Source organism: Medicago sativa, chromosome 2 (genome assembly GCF_051527215.1).
Source record: "Medicago sativa cultivar Bolivia chromosome 2, Bolivia_mono, whole genome shotgun sequence".
In the NCBI taxonomy this organism is placed as follows: domain Eukaryota; kingdom Viridiplantae; phylum Streptophyta; class Magnoliopsida; order Fabales; family Fabaceae; genus Medicago; species Medicago sativa.
Window position 1 is genome coordinate 31363511 of NC_140750.1, and position 17149 is coordinate 31380659.

At 34.7% G+C, this 17149-nt stretch overlaps 1 protein-coding gene and 1 long non-coding RNA gene across 2 annotated transcripts; both read left to right on the forward strand.

Moving 5' to 3' along the window:
* The first annotated feature begins 2192 nt into the window (after positions 1-2192).
* LOC146946233 (E3 ubiquitin-protein ligase RSL1-like) lies at positions 2193-3038 on the forward strand. Its single transcript, XM_085748175.1, has one exon. The coding sequence runs from the start codon at positions 2193-2195 to the stop codon at positions 3036-3038; it is 846 nt and encodes a 281-aa protein (XP_085604301.1).
* A 1847-nt stretch (positions 3039-4885) lies between these two features.
* Positions 4886-7672, forward strand: LOC146946234 (uncharacterized). Its single transcript, XR_015026674.1, has 2 exons — positions 4886-5573; positions 7308-7672. It is a non-coding gene; the product is annotated as an uncharacterized LOC146946234 (long non-coding RNA).
* The last annotated feature ends 9477 nt before the right edge of the window (positions 7673-17149 follow it).

Genomic DNA, 17149 nt, shown 5'->3' on the forward strand with positions numbered 1-17149 from the left:
GTTGCATAAGCCTTGAAACACCTGTAAAACTTGATTATTAAACTACACATTGGACTGCCGAATAATCTTCCAGTGTAGGTGCTTACTTATAAATGTTGTACATTAACACGAGTGACGAAATTAGGGATTAATAAAATGTTTAAGTAGGAATGATATGTGCTAATGATAAGACTATGACCTGATTAGATAGGCTGGTTACGTATATGAAAAATAAACTCATATAGAAATATATTCAGAAATGAAAATGTTTTGTTTAGGTGATAGAATTTGTAAGCATAGAAAGCATTCAATAATAAATCTAAAAAAAAAAAAAAAACATTTTGTAAGCACTTAATAACAAATCTAATTTTAAAGTAAGGGCGTAAATATTTGAGAAATTCTTGCTACAAAAATTAAGCATAGAATGTTCAATAGTACTCATCTTCTTGTGCGAGTAAAATGATGGGGTGAGTAAATGGAACTCAAGACAATGATTACACTGGTGCAAGAGTTTGAATTTAAATAATGTACTCCCTCTGGTCCTATATATAAGAAAATTTTCAAAAAAAATGGTTGGTCCTATTTATAAAAAAATGTCAGAACTTTTAAGGTGTAATTATTGCTTAAAAAAAATTTCTACCCCTTATTTAAGGTTTGTCTTTTTAATATTAATGGGTGTATTTAATGCTTCACAATTTTTTATGAGGGTATATTTGTAAAAATATTCGAAAAGTTACAATAATTAATGAGTGTATTGGTTTTGAATTTTTTTTTGTTTTTCTTCTTATAATAAGGACCGGAGGGAGTATGTATGTAAACAAAATTTAGAAAAAATAAATGTAATGAATTTGTGATATTCATGCAACAAAATTTTGAAACATGTAGCATCAATGTATATGCATTTGGCATTTTTCCTCCTCTCCATTTGGCCTAACAGAAGGGGGAGAAGATTCCCTCCTGTGAAATTATCTACAGTTTTCTCCAATCAAAGATCAAAACCATTAAATATACTATCTCTCTTAATTATAACATTTAATTGCTCAAGTGTAATTATTATTAATTGTTGGGATTTCACTGGACCCTCCAGTCACTGGAGAGGATCCATTCCCAACAGAAGGTTATTTATAGCACTTGAACCTATTTGTAATTTATCTCGATCTAGGCGAAATTGTCACTATCTAAGATGAGTGTATATGAAGAAACAATTTAAAGTAGAGTTTAATAAAGTGCATTGTGATTTATGGCTACACGGGTACGGTACCCGGTACGAGATTACGGCAAATTTTAAAAAAAAAAAAAAAAACTAAGGTAATGGTACGTCAATAAAATCATGAGAGCTAAATCCGTCAATTTACAACAAAAGCATCATGATAAAAGTTTAAAAAGTTTAAAACTAGTATTTGTTACAGCAACAAAAAAACTCATATGCACATATAATACTATATTGTCATATTAGTATACAAGAGAAAGCCACATTTTCCACTCACAATAGAAAAATGAGTAAAGCCCCGCCCACATCAGAAACAAAGGCAAAAATGAACACAAAAGGAATCTAAAATAAGAAACCACATGGAACCAAAAACCAACAAGGTCGGAAATTAAAACTAGAAATGAATAAACGGAAACCCAATTTAGTGCTCAATCTCTCCCTCACATTAGAAAACCAAATTCAAAACCTTATATGAAGATAAGGAGAAGGTAAACTCACCAAGTTTGAGTGGCCAACGAGAAGGAAAAATAGAATTGATATGCAAGAAAGATCTTTTCGACACAAGCCTTCTTCCTTTCCGCCACAGATTCTTATCACAATTGCGATGCCAAATGAAGTGAGGGAAACATCTAGATGAAAGCCATCATCTAGTTGTATATACATGTTCCCATTTTAATTTGAATAAATCTGAACCATCTATTTCATCTAATGGTGTTTTTTTCATGGTCCACTGGTGAGGGACTTAATTGGACACTCACCCTAGAATCCACCTTGAATCAATATTTTTTTTTTTTTTTGAGAAAATATTGAATCTATAATTTCTTTCTATTCCTAAAATGATCAATGCAATTTTTTTTATAAAGATTTTTAATTAATGTACATTAAATGCAATTTTAATCTCTATTAATTTCATTAGGGTTTCTCTAACCCTTTTTCCCAAAAACGGTTCCGCTAACTTATCTAGACAGTGAGAGTGAGGTTGACCAAAACAGCGAGAATTCCAATGGGTCATGAAACTCCGAAAAAAGGAAATGGAAGAAGTGGCGATTCCCATTCGAAGTCAGAGATAATCGACCTTGAAACTTTTCGCTTATCCAGCAAGCGACCCATCTCCTCCATCATCTACCTTTCCGATGACGAAGACGAAGACGTTAAGATCATCAATTTCATTCCCAAAACTATCCCTTCCGCAAAACGTAAAAGAAACAACATTGAAAAAGGAGAGTCTTCAAACTCAAATAACACCCCGTTCGTTTGTGAAATCTGTACTGACACTAAAACAATGAAGGATGCTTTCTACATCAGTGGATGCTCTCACGTGTATTGCTCTGATTGCGTGGCCATGTACATCGGTTCCAAGCTTGAAGAAAACATCGTCAAAATTCAGTGTCCTTTTCCAGGGTGCAAAGGTTCGTTGGAGGCAGATTTTTGCCGTTCTATTCTTCCGGCCAAGGTTTTTGAACGGTGGGGTAAGGCGCTGTGTGAGGCTATGTTCGATGTTTCGAATAAATTCTATTGTCCGTTTCCAGACTGTTCTGCACTTTTGATCGACGATGGAACGGAAGCTGTTAGAAATTCAGAATGTCCTAATTGTAATAGGATGTTTTGTGCACAATGTAAGGTTCCGTGGCATGAAGGAATCGAATGCAACGAGTTCAAGAAGCTGAATGCGGACGAGAGGAAGAAAGAGGATGTCATGTTGATGCGCCTTGCTAAAACTAAGAAGTGGATGAGATGTCCCAAATGCAGAATTTATGTTGCTAGATCTATGGGCTGCGACTACATGCACTGCAGGTTGCATTTCTATATAATCTCTCTCTTTGTGATTTCTTTTTTTGAATATATATGACATTACAGAAATATATGAACTTTGTATAATAAAATAGAGAAAAAGAATTATAATTTTTGTTTTGAAATTGTAAGTAAACAACCTAGTCTTCAAAATCTACTAAATGATAAATTTGTTCCCAAGTTGAATATACTGTTACTTAATTTACTCATTTGTCATGAAAAGTGGCCTTGGTTGAACTATTTTTAATGGAAGAGAAGAGTTCAATTTGATCCATTAGTGATGACATTTTATATTTTTAAATCCAGTAGTGGTGACATTTTTTTTGTTTCCTCTTTAACCACCTTACTACTATCATGTTGACTGAAGTTTAAAGAGGGACTAAAATGAATGACAATTTTCAACTTCAGAGATCATCAAATACTTAAAAACTCGTAGTTGTTGGAAACTTGAAATTAGGTTAGTATAAGGGTGCACTTTTACTTTTTCAAGGGTAACTTTCACCTTAGACAAGGCTAATCCTGAAATAAAAGAGAATGCAATCTTGGACTTACAAGTCTATGCAACTAAACATTATGATATCACTATAATATACTCCCTCCGGTCCTAAATATAAGCAAATTTGACTTTTTACATTCATTCAATTAATGATGTATGTGGTCCATAATATGAACCACATACATCATTAATTGAATGAACCTAAAAAGTGAAATTTGCTTATATTTAGGACCGGAGAGAGTAATACTTCTCTAATTACAAGACTTTTCGAAGAAGTGTTTTTGTCCGTCTTTATAAGACATCTTCGTATTTTCAACTATATTAATTACTTCTTTGACAACATATCCATATCTATTTTACGACAAATTCTTAGTTGCCCATCTTTTTTTAATGGCAAAAATTATAGGGTTAAGTATGTGATTCGTCCCTGCAAATAGGGGTCGCTTAAAATTTCGTCCCTGCAATCGCTAATCCTTTTTTTTTGTCCCTGCAAAGTTTAATCAGTTAAAAATTCGTCCTTTGACCCAGTTAATCACTGCCACATCAGCAATTTACCAAAAATGGCATGGGAATTGACGAAAATACCCCTCGCTTATTTTTTTCCTTCAAAAAAAAATTTTCCAGATTTTTCCCGAATTTTTTTTTACAATTTTTTCTCCGAAAAATTTCAGTTTTATTTTCGTCAATTCCCATGCCATTTTTGGTAAATTGCTGACGTGGCAGTGATTAACTGGGTCAAAGGACGAATTTTTAACTGATTAAACTTTGCAGGGGCAAAAAAAAAGGATTAGCGATTGCAGGGACAAAATTTTAAGCGACCCCTATTTGCAGGGACGAATCACATACTTATCCCAAAATTATATAACACTCAACAAGGCAAATCACCCAAAAATGTAGAAACGTCAGCTATCTGAAGCGAAAAAACTGAAAAAGCCAACATGCTAGACACCAAAGAAAAAAAATAAGCATAGTGGGAGCACAATTCAAGCTTGAGCGGATAAAAGCAACCCCCACCCACACCTAAAGACACCACCATAAAAACTACAAGACGACTGCAACCTAGAAGGAAGCAGAGTCAAGTGCTAACCACCAACAAGTTGGAGCTCAGAGGACCGGGCCCCACCATAATTCCCAAGGCCACATATCAAATCCATCTTTGCCTAACACAATATCCCCTACTGGCCAGCAAAGGAGAGGTTCCACCTTCCACTCATAAAGCAAACAGCGGTGCATAAGATGTCCACTTTGAGTTGACATCAATCAAAATCATTCATTAGTCTTTAACCATCTATTTTTATAGATATGACATAAATAGTGGAAGACAAATGAATGTTTTTGATTAGTAGAAATTCAGCATGGATAACATTACCCTTTTTTTCCACATCCCTAAATCACAAAATTTTATGTAAAAAAATGTAGATCTGATGGTGGTGGTACGTTTGCCTTTATGGCTGCACCACCCTCTTCCCCCCTGATGGGGTCTTTTAGTCGACGGCATCGCGTCGCCGTGACCTGGATCTTACCTATTTTGTTGCACCCACCATTGTGGGTTGTTGGATAGTTGTTGCAGGTTCGGTTAAACTGTGTGATTTTATGGTTATGCCTCGGGATGTATTGTTGTGGTTATGTTTGAAACGCATGGCTTTTATGCCATATTGTGGGTTTTGACGATGGTGGTTTCTGCCTCCAGTGGTCATATGGTTGTAGTTTCATCTTTTGAGGTGCACGACTATATGTTGTTGCTGGTTAGTTTCCATCATGTTACGTCGTTTTGATCTTTGAAGGTGCGTAATGGATTATTGGTGGGTGTTTCGATGTTTTGACTCTATGATCATTGTCCAGACCTATTGAGAATGTGTCAAGGTTAAGGATTGCCTCCTCTGAACAGGTGTCGCTTTAATATGCATATCGATTTTTGTGATTGATTTCAGACTGATTTGAAATCATCATCATTCTATTTGTTTGATATTGGACTCGTGGGCTCGAAAAAGTCGTTTAGAGCTTGTTGTTGTTGGATTGAGTCGCTGGTACTTGGAACTATTTCTCGTTACGATCGGTCCATTCACCGTAGTGTAGACCTCTCATGTTAAGATTTAGGTAGAGGTTGGATCCACGTGTGTTGTTTTAAATTCGTGTATCTCCCATTTGGGTTGACCTACACTTTTGTGTGAATTTATTGGGTTAGGTTTTATGTCCCCCAAAATTTTCTGTTGTATTTCTTCCCTTTTTTTAATAATATTTATGATCATTTGACGGTGGATTAAAGTCTATAAGAGATGTCAACCCAGTTGGATGTCTTATATTTTCCTTCATGTAATTATTTACCCAAAAAAATAACATTTTTTTTCCTTCAATCAACAATAAATACTATGTTGAAAACATAAACTAACTCTTTCTTAATTTTCATGATTTGGTCAAAAAAGTCCTATATTTAGGTTGAATGTAGTAAGTTATTCGGCTTATACTATTCGGCCCTTTATATTTCTATGTTAGTTTATTACGTTTAGGTTTTATTATATAGACTATTCTAACCTATTTTGATTAGCCATGTTATGTTATGTCATTGTAATCTTATGAAAACCTTGTATTGCTAACAATGACATCAGGAGCATTGTTCAATACTCCTTGAACTTCTCTTCGATTCTGCTGTTGAGTTCTCAAAAGCTTAGGAATATATTTGTGTTGCTATTTGATGGTTGGTTATATAGATCGGTGGTTTGGTTCTCTTGGTTCATTCCCGTTGATTTTTTATGAAACCCATAATCCGAGTTGTTTCAAAAGTGATGTTTTGTTTTGTTTCTTGAGTGTTGCTAAATTATGGCTTTTGACTTTTTGTGGATTTCTCTTTAGTTTAGGTTTTTGATTTCTCGTTGCTTCAAGGTTGATAATAATCTATTCTTCTCGTGGATTTGGCTCTTGATTTCTTTCACGAGCATGATATTTGGTTTCATTGCTTTTGATGCTGCTAAAGTGTGTTCACAATTTGTTTGTGAAGCACTACATTATTGTGTTTCTTTTGAATAATTTGGTGAGTCAATATATTGTTTATAATTTGTTTGTGAAGAATCATGTTTATGGAGTTTCTTTTAAATAATTTGGTGAGTCTAAGATATTGACCATAATTTGTTTGTGAAGAGTTCTCATTGAACACAAATTTGAATTTTCGGTTGCTTCTCTCTTTGTTGGTATGATGAGTCATCTCTTTGATTGGTTCTTCTTTAAGCTCTCCTTGTTTGTGATTTGGTTCCTCTCTTTGGGTGATTCTCCCTTTTTTAGTTGCTTCTATCACTATCGGCTTTTTATTTTGATTTCGATCTAGTTTAATATGATTTCTCTCTTTGGCTAATCTTCCCTTATGATGGTTACTCACTTTGGTTGGTTGCGTCTTCAGTTGTTTATTTTATAAGTTGATTTGGTTTATTTTTGAGGTTAATTTGTAACAAGCTTTAAGCTCTTAGGGGTAATGTTTTTAGGTTTTTTGTTTGACAAACTCTCAGTGGTTTTTGTTTGTCCTTAAATATAAACTCATTTTCAAATTACTAGATACATTTATTTTTCCTAAACATACTTTTAATCAATACTGATAACTTAACTTGAAATATGAAAAGTCTAATTTAATACATATACAAATAAAGGACAATTTGGTAATACTAACACACAGAATAGATATATTAATTGCAACGACAACCTTTTATATAAATGTGGAAAACAAAGATTGTAATTAACAACAAAGATTTGTCATTTTAAAAACAAATTTGATCTTCAGCCCTTCATTCTAGTTTGTTATTCCATCACCTTGTTATTAACTCAACTTGTATTCTTAAATTGCAGGTGTGGTTGTCGTTTTTGTTACAAATGTGGAGGTGTCTACTCTTCCTCCGACGGCAGTTGCAATTGTTATAAGTGGAACGACATCAATCTAGCTCAACTACATGAACCTGTTCTCCCCAGAGTTTTCACTAATTTCCTCTCCTATTTTAATCCATTCCGTTAAAACTCCCTCTCTCACAGGCAACCCTATCAGCGTTGACCTTGCCGAGGTGCGAGGAGAATGGAGTTACTGGGCTGATTTAAGTCGTGAAGTTACTTGTTTTCTTAATTAATAACTAGTTACATGTTAAATTCAGCAGATTTTACTCAATATTAGTTATGTCACCTCCAAAGTACTTACTATCAAGGTCCACTTGCTTTCGGTATCTTTCGGTATCAATATTAGGCCATGTCACTACCTAAGTGCCAAAATCAGGGTTTTGCTCGAGACGAGACAAATCTTACGAACTACAGTAAAACTAAATAGCGATAAACAAAAATAACTAAATAAACGACTTTTAATTAAATAAATATCCAACAAATAAAATAGAGGTTCATCTTATAACCATAACCTAAAAGATTTAGTTACCCATGGTAACTAACGATAAATTACAAAAGATACCCTAGAGAAACTTGGAGTGAGGAGAGAGAAACTCCTCCCTGGAAGCTCCCAGTGCTTGCCTTCCTCTTGAACCGCTTCGTTCTTAATGAGAATTTCTGAATGAGGAATGCGGTATTTATAGGGAGAGTTTTCACCTGAAGTTGGGCACAAAAACCAGGCTTTTCCCACTAAAAGGTAGCAAAAAGCAGTTTTAGCCCGTTTCCAGGCATGTTCGAGGTGCACACTTCATGCTCTAGGTGCATGAAGCATGCTCTAGGCGCATGTGAGTGTGTTCTGTGCCCTAAATCTCCGTTTTTCCATCTTTTTGGGTGTTTGCTTCCACATAAGATGTCTTGGGACCTAGGAACAAAATTTCTCCCTCTGTAAAGTCTTTTAAGGCCTCTTAAGTCTTCATTCTTGATCTTTCCAAAGTCTTCACTAATCTTCAGATGTTCTTGCTTTGACAGTTTGCATGATTTCTTCGTGAATTACATCAAAAACACCCTAGAATTGCTATGTTTCTGGAAGAATAGAATCACAAAGTCAAATATAGAAAACATTACAAATATCCTGAAATCATAGACAATTGTTCTAATACTCTTTTGTTATGTTGGTAAATCCTACTTAAAATTGGAGATTCTCTAAGTCTTTGAAACTCAAACTCCTATGCAATCCTTGAAGTTATTCACCTCGAACTCTTCTTTGCCATGTCCGAAGCTTGGATCTCGTTGAACTTGAGAGATTAGAAAGGCCCCCACAATTCACCTTGGAGCTGGAAAGAAATTACTCTTTTACCTTTGGACCCTTGAGTGTTTTTGTGACTGAAAGAGTTTTGGGTAGTGAAGAATTTTTGTGCATGGAAATGGAAAATTTCTTGGTAATATTTTTTTTTTTTCTAAATTTGATAAAGTCCTAGAATAGCGCTTTTGTGAAAGCGCTAACTTAGGATCACACAAACAATAGCATTTATGCAAAAACGCTATCTAAGGGATGGAAAATAGTAACGTATTCCAAAAAGCGCTATCTAAACCAAATTATGAGCACCCTAATATAACTCCCCACCTAGAAGCGCTATAATACATCTGTGTGTTTCCTTTTGAATAGCGTTATGTAGAAAACGCTATTAAAATGGTGCTATAAAAAACCTAAATTCTAGTAGTGTAAATTCTTATATTTTTAAATGGCACCAACAATATAACATTTTAATATGCAAATTTGTTAAATGATATAATTGAGAGTGAAAAAGACCGTCTAAAACCACCTTCTTCTTCTTCTTCTTGCCAAGTGTGTACCTATTTGATTGTTATATTTGTTTTTGTCAACAAAAAAAAAAAATTTGTTATGCAATAGACCTAATTGACATACTTTTGATTTAGGTTGTTATAGATCATATGTCAATTTGAGAACATGATTTTATAGAAGGATTAGTTCAATTTTTTAACCATGTTAGTTTCTATCTGAAGTAAAAAGTGGACTTTTTTTATACGCCAGTGGTTTTTGTTTGTCCTTAAATATAAACTTCTTTTCAAATTACTAGATACAATTATTTTTCCTAAACATATTTTTAATCAATACAAATAACTTATCTTGAAATATGAAAAGTCCAATTTAATACATATACAAATAAATGACAATTTTGTAATACTAACACACACAATAGACATGTTAATTACACTAACAACTTTTCTTAAAAATGTGAAAAACAAATATTGTAATTAACAACAAAGATTTGTCTTTTCAAAAACAAATATGATCTTCAGCCGTCCGTTCTAGTTTGTTATTAACTCAACTTGTATTCTTAAATTGCAGGTGTGGTTGTGGTTTTTGTTACAAATGTGGAGGCGTCTACTCTTCCTACAACGGCATGTGCAATTGTTATAAGGGGAACCGCATCAATCCAGCTCAACCACACATCAATCCAGCTCAACCACGGGAAGATGTTCTCCGCAGTGATTTCACTAATTTCCTCTCTTATTTTAATCCATTTCGTTAAAACTCCCTCTCTAACTCTCTCTCCTTTTTATATTCTTAAACTCCCCTTTTCTATTTCTCTTTTATAGTTGTTATTTAACTAGTTGGTAATGTCACCAAATTGAATTCAAGCATGTTAAGCACAATTTTATGTGATTTTATGAATGATAATAATTGACTATTTTAGACCTATTTGTCGAGCAGTTGGATTTGTATGGAGATTGCTCTTTCGACCCCTCAGAATGTTCAACATCGTAAATCAAGCGAAATAAATTGATCAAGAGTTACGGTCTGATTCAAAAAACGACAATTCAAACCTCTTGATAGATTTTGTGCGATCGGATCATAAATCCCAATTCATTTTAGGTAAGGTGGCTTATAGGCTTATTGAATTTTATTTGCAATTTTGTTTAGTAAATTATTTTATCCATTTCAACAAGCCACAATGGTCTTTATTATTGGTCTTCATCAAAAATTCATTTTCTTTAACAACACTAGCATTCACATGGGCATTATTTTCTTTACGGCTCTAATGTGTGTAAATTATAAGCAATCTTTTTTATGAAATTTTGCTTTTCATTAAAATTATATTTATAGATGTTTGTGACTTTTAAATAGTAACAAATTATATGTATCTTTTACCAACAATATAACAAATAGTTATACCCTAATTTTGGACCTAAAAATACTAACTCAACTCTTCTTTTCTTGCATTTCAAGTCCTTTGATATGTCTCTGATCAATTACATCTTTCTCTGCATTTTATTTCAATATCACTTGCAAAATTCACATAAAAGGGCATTTTAGTCATTTCCTATGTTAAAATTTCTTTCAGTCTTTGAAAAATTGTTTGAGTCCTTTCAAATAAGTTTGAATAAGTCTTTGTTTCAATCTTATGTCAAAACCCATTTCAAAAATTGCATTTGAAGTCATTTTGAGTCAGTTTTGCCCCTAGGGGCATTTTAGTCTTTTCATGTGTTAAAACTTTGTTTAAATTCTGAAAATTGTCTCTGAGTCTTTTAATTTGTTTGTATAAACTTTTGCTTTAATTCCTTGTTAAAAATCCATTTTAAAAGTTGCATCTGAGTCATTTTTAGTCGTTTTAGCCCCAGGGGCATTTTGGTCATTTCACACGAAATTTCGGCAGAGAGAGGTTACTTTAAAGTACCTCATTTAAGTAATTGGTTCATTTTAGTCCATTTTGTGTTTTTTATTGGTTTCACTTTACGTTTAGTCAAGTTTACCAATTTTATTCCAATTTTATTATTATTTTTCTTTTGTTTCATTTTTGGTCCTTTTATTTTTTAGAAATTGCATTTGAGTCCTTTTTGCCTTAAATTTGTTTTTTAGTTTTATTTCAGAATGGTCCCTATTAGTGTCAAGTCTCTTTTTTTAGTCCATTTTGTCTCAATTGCAGATTGGTCATTCAACTTCAAAGAATTGCAAAAAGGTCCCTTTTGTCCAAATTAGCAGTCCACGCCACATGTCAGCAAGCTATTAGTCCAGAGGCCACTTGGCAGCCTATAAAAGGCCACCTGAGCCCAGAACAGAGGCATCACCATTTATCACGCGCCAAGTCACAAACAGTTTCTTTTTTTCATTTCTCAGAAAAATGGATCAAAGCCACAAACTCATATGAATTTCAAGAACATTCATCAAGAACCCTAACCGTATCAATTTCTACCAAAATTCCACAAAATCATCACAAAATCCTTCGATTCTCACCAAATTCCACATCACAAAATCATCATAACATCAAAATTTCGTTCAATCTCACGAAAATCAACAAAAATCAATTCGTAATTCAAACTTCAAGTTCGTTACAGATCGCAACAAACTCGAACAGAATCACTTTGATCCACATTCAACCAGCACAAGTAGGAAGAGGGAAGAGGTCGCAACCGATTTATTTTCGGTTCAGGAATTCTTACCAGAGGCTATAAAGAACATAGATCGAAGCTTTCCTTTATCTTTTCATTCGTTTTCTCCAAATTCAAGCTCAGGTACGTACGTCTCACGCTTCTCTCTTTTCAGTTTGGTTTGTGTTTTGACGAAGTGTGAGAAGTCTAGATCTAGGGCGTTTGAGCTGAGGTATGTGAAAACTAACACCAGATTCGGAACGAGGAAGACGAGACGAAGCCTTTGGTATGAAAAGTTTTAAAAAAAAGAATATAATAATGCTCCGGTACGGTGGCGCCGCCGGCGAACCACCGCACCGGAGCAAGCTCCGGTCGTCTTCCCCGTCGTCACCTCCGGTGACTGGTTCTAGAGAGAGGAGAGAGCCTGTCTCTCTAGGTTTCGTTGAAGAAAGAGAAAGAAGGGGGAAAATGGATAAGAAAACCGGTCCTTCCCTTTTTATAAGGAGGTAAACTGGACTGGTCCTTTTAGGCCGGTCTGGTTCGTTTTCAAACCGGTTTCTAGCTCAGTTTCCACCTTCAGATGAGTGGTTTGCCACGTGTACGCCTAGGATTCCTTGATTCCATGCACCTGAACCCCTTTATCATGAACTGCGCGTCTTAAACCCTTGGATCTTGGTCAAACTTGGACCTGGATCCATCCAATGGTTGTATAGCTGATGGATAGTCCAGATCCATGCATGACCTTGGGCCTGGGCATGTTTTTCTGCAGATTTTCTATCTTCTCGTTTTTTTTACTATTTTCAACACTGTTTTTGCTTTCAACACCTCTATTCATGCTTAAAATTCCATAAATTCTTCTATATGTTTTGATGTTTTTCTTAACCTTTTTGTGATACTTTTATGTTTTAAATCTTGATAAAAAGATGTGTAGCATTTTTTTTTATTTTGTTTACTATTTTTGTTAAGATTTGTGATTTTCTTGTACTTTTTTAGTCCAAAAATCCTTTAAAAATTCTAAGAATGCTCACATATATTTCTTGATAATTTTGTAGTGCTTTTATGATGATTTTTACACATTAAAAAATTGGTAAAAGATAATGTGGTGGTTCTCTTACTATTTTGTGGTGTTTTGTGCTAAAAATTGATGAAAATTTGCTTGATTCCAATTCCAATTTCTTGATGAGTACTTGTGACCTATACCACTTAATTGTATGAAATTTAGCTACTGTTTGTGTGTGTTTCTTGCTGCATATGGATATGTGTAATTAGTTTCTTGTGTTACAAGTCATGTAAATGTGTGTGAGTGAAAATAAAGTGCTAAAATGGACCTAAAAATGTGCCATAATCCTTGACTTGAATGTGCCCTATAATTCTCACACTCATAATACAATCAAGTCTTTGAACATTGCTCATAATAAGAGAATTATAAGTCATGTACTTGTCTTGATATTATGGTAAGATTTTAGGGGAATTTAGTTACTTTTAGGTTAGGAATTTCATTAGTTTTTGACAAGTTTTAGCATTTTCCTTGCCTATAATTTCCAATTCCTATTATGCCTTATGCCACTAACTATCTCATTTCATGTTTCATTCATTCATGAGCATCCCACACTTCATCTCCCTCTCCATCTTACTTCTTGCACTTTAAGTTTCACCAAAAATTAGAATGTAATACTTAGGACTTTTTGTACTTTACTTTCATACAATTTAAGTTTCTTGCAAGACCATAGAATGTATCTAGGCCAATGATGTAATAAGGACAATGGACTCTAATGATGTACACCGACACAAGCACCGACACATGCACACACCTCACTTTAGGTATATAGCTAGAATATGCATGTTTAGATGTATGTTTAGGATCGTATGTTTAGATGAATGTTTAGGCTTTATACTTAGAAAAATTGATGAGTCATAGATAGTCTATTTTATTGCTTTATTTAGTTTAGTTTTATTTAAGATTTGATTTGATTTTATTGCATTTTATTTCCTTTTAGAATATTTTACCTTAAATTGTCTTTTATTATATTTTAGGAACGAATATATGGTGGAAGGTGTCTTGGAGCAAAAGAAAGAGGACTGGAGCAAATACAGTACAAGAATACGAAGATACGAGACAAAAATATGTCTCTACCAAGTCAGAAGCTTGGCACGGCCCGTGCCAACATGTGGCACGGCCGTGCCACCCTCCAGGACCACTTTTGCTGCTTTTCTTCAAGCCCAAGTTACTCCGTTGCAGCTTTACTGTTTTGCCCTTATAGTAGCTTAGTTTCTAAGTCAATTGTAAAGCTATAAATAGAGTAGCACTCCATCATAAACATTCATCTTTTGTTCTTGGAATAAAAGTTCACTTTTATATTATTGTTCTTTTACTTTATTGCTTTCTCTCTTCTTCCCCCATGTCTACAATGAACGTTAGTGAGTAGACTCTTCTTTGTCTTGGGATTGTTGGATAAGTCTAATGACGTAATCCGGATCAATCCAAGCCTTAAACCCTAATTATATGTTACCTTAATTTCTTATCTAAATTCACCGTTTTAACATGAATTAATTATTATCAAACTGTGGAAGCGAACGCGGAGGGTTTGATAATGGTTAATTCATCATCACAAATATCAATTCATAAAGCGAACGCGGAGCTTTGATATTCGAACAAGTGAATCTAGACAAGGTTTGCGAAACATGAGAATAGTCTAGCAAACCTTGGGACACATAAAGTTTCGATCTTCAAGGGTCCCAAAGGCAATCACCCATGAGAATAGGTGTGGTTGTTGGAGGGATACACTCACTGACTTCGAGAGAAGCTTTGATATGCCAAAGAGAAACTTGTCCTTAGGAATTAAGAATGACGCATAATTATAAGTTTAAGGCTTGCTTGTGAAACGATTCGTTGTTATGATGAACCAATGATCCCAAGGCTCTTTTATTATTATTGTTATTTATCTTTAGCAATTAACCCCCTATTTCATAATCTTTCTTCTCTTCTAATCATTCTCTAAAAGTTAATTGAATTCACAACTCCCTAGCGGAACGATACTCTTCTTACTACTATTACTTCGATAGGCCGTGCACTTGCGGTTTGGCCCTATCAAGTTTTTGGCGCCGTTGCCGGGGAGTCGTTGTAATTTGATTAACTTTTTAATAGTGATTAGACTAAAAAAAAAAAAAAACTTTTTCGTTGTTTTATTTTATTTTATTTTATTGTTTTTTTAAAAACAAAAACAAAAAAAAAAATCTTTACTTTATTCTATTTTATTCTATTTTCGTTTTATATTTGTTTCAAATATATATATATATATTTATAAAAAAAAAAAATATCTTTCTCTCTCTCTCTCTCTCTCTATCTCTCTCTCTCTCTTTCTCTTTTTCTATTCTTTCTCTAACTGTTTTGATTTCAGGCATGGCTCAAAACCATTATCAATGGACCTTTTCTCCCTTTTCACCACCTTGTAAAGCTTATGAAATTTTTGGTCACACTGGTGTTGAATGTCAACTAGGTAGTGTTGTTAGAATTCCCGAGCAGGTAAACTATGGGTTTAGGAATAGTCAAAATTTTTTTCAAAACCCTCAAAATCTTTTTGGACAACAAACATCACCACCCGGTTTTGCAAACAACCAAAGAGTCTCTCAAAAATCCGACTTGGAACTTTTGATAGAAAATTTTGAATTAGATAACATTAGGCATAACCAAGAGTTTAAAGTCAAGGCTGGAGTTTTGAATGACTCTCTCAATAGGCTTTCCGCAAAAGTGGATTCTCTTTCTACTCACAACAAAATGCTTGAGACTCAAATCCCTCAAGTAGCCCAACAAGTAACCTCTTACCCACAACCCTCCGGAGTCTTCCCGAGTCAAACTGAAACCAACCCCGAAAGCCCAATAAATGCTATTACACCTAGGGATGGTAAGCAATTAGAAGACCCCGTTGTGGAAACCAAGAAAATTGAGGTTGAGGTAGAGAGTGAAAAGCCACAAAGTGAGAAAGTTGTAGTAGAAAGTGGAAAGCCTCACATATCACCACCATATGAGCCAAAAATTCATTTCCCACAAGGGTTTGATGAGTCCAAGTTCGATGAGCAGTTTAGGAAATCTATTGCAATCATTCAAAGCAAATTGTCATCTAAACTTAAGGATCCCGAGAGTTTTCCCATACCATGTGACATAGGATCCAAGACTATAGAAAGAACAACATGTGATTTGGGGGAGAATATTAGTTTGAAGCCATTGTCCCTTAGTGAGAGATTAGGTATCGGATAGAGAAACCTTTTGATCGTCAAGCTAATGACATTAAACGAGCGCTTCGTGGGAGGCAACCCACGCATTTAATTGCTTTTGTTTTGTTTATTTTTCTTTGTTTTAAGTTGTTTTGTAGGTAATTGTCCAAGTATGATTCAAGAAAAACTGGAAATTTTGAAGCCCCCGTGACCAGAATGTTGGCACGGCCCGTGCTAAGGTTGGCACGGCCGTGCCAACCCAAAACCACCTAAAACCAAAAAACTGGCAGAATGTTGGCACTGCCCGTGCCAATATTGGCACTGCCCGTGCCAAGCTTCTGCACCACATACCTTCAAAAAAATTCTTCTCCTTCCCCATTCACTCACTTCTCTCTAAAAACTCCATTAACCCCCAACCTCCAAACCTCCATAACTCCACCAAATCCAACAAATTCTTAACCAAATTATCCCAATTCATCATTCCAAACTTAACCACCAATCAAAACCAACCTTCATCCAACCAAACACCAAATTCATACACCATTAAACCCTAACCCAGTTTCTTCACCAATCTTCATCATCAAACTCATAAACCTTACTCAAACATCAACCCCATCCCTAAACCAATCCTTTCCACCACAAATCTTCCAAAACCCTAACCTTCAACCAAACCACACAAAGACAACCTAAGGTCAAGGTCTAATGGCTTCAAGAAGAAGTGGTAAGGAACCAGCAAGGTCTCAAGGAGGACCTCCCTCAAAGAAGCAAGCACAAGTGAAGAATCATGGGATCAAGTTCAAAGACGACAAGCAAAGGGATAGGTATAAAATTCTAATCTCTAAACCCTTGCATTCTTCTTGATATCCTGATTCTCCTACTTTGAATATGCTAGAGCTTAGAGATGATGTCTATAGATTGATAGGAAGGCTAGGTTGGACTGATATGTTAGAACCTATGAGGGATTATGAGAATTTCACCTATAAATTTTTTAGTTCCATTGTTTTTACTGAAGATAGGTTGAATTATGATAACCCTAAGCATAGAGTTTCCTTTAGGCTAATGAATATTTTGATATGGCTCTTCAGCACTTTTGTGATGCCTTAGGTTTTGCAAACGAGGGGTATATCCTTGATTCTTGGGATCCTAGCCTTAGGCCAGTTGACTATCAACCCGCTGTCTTTTGGGAACGTATCACCGGCCTTAGCTCCTTTGTCACTAGA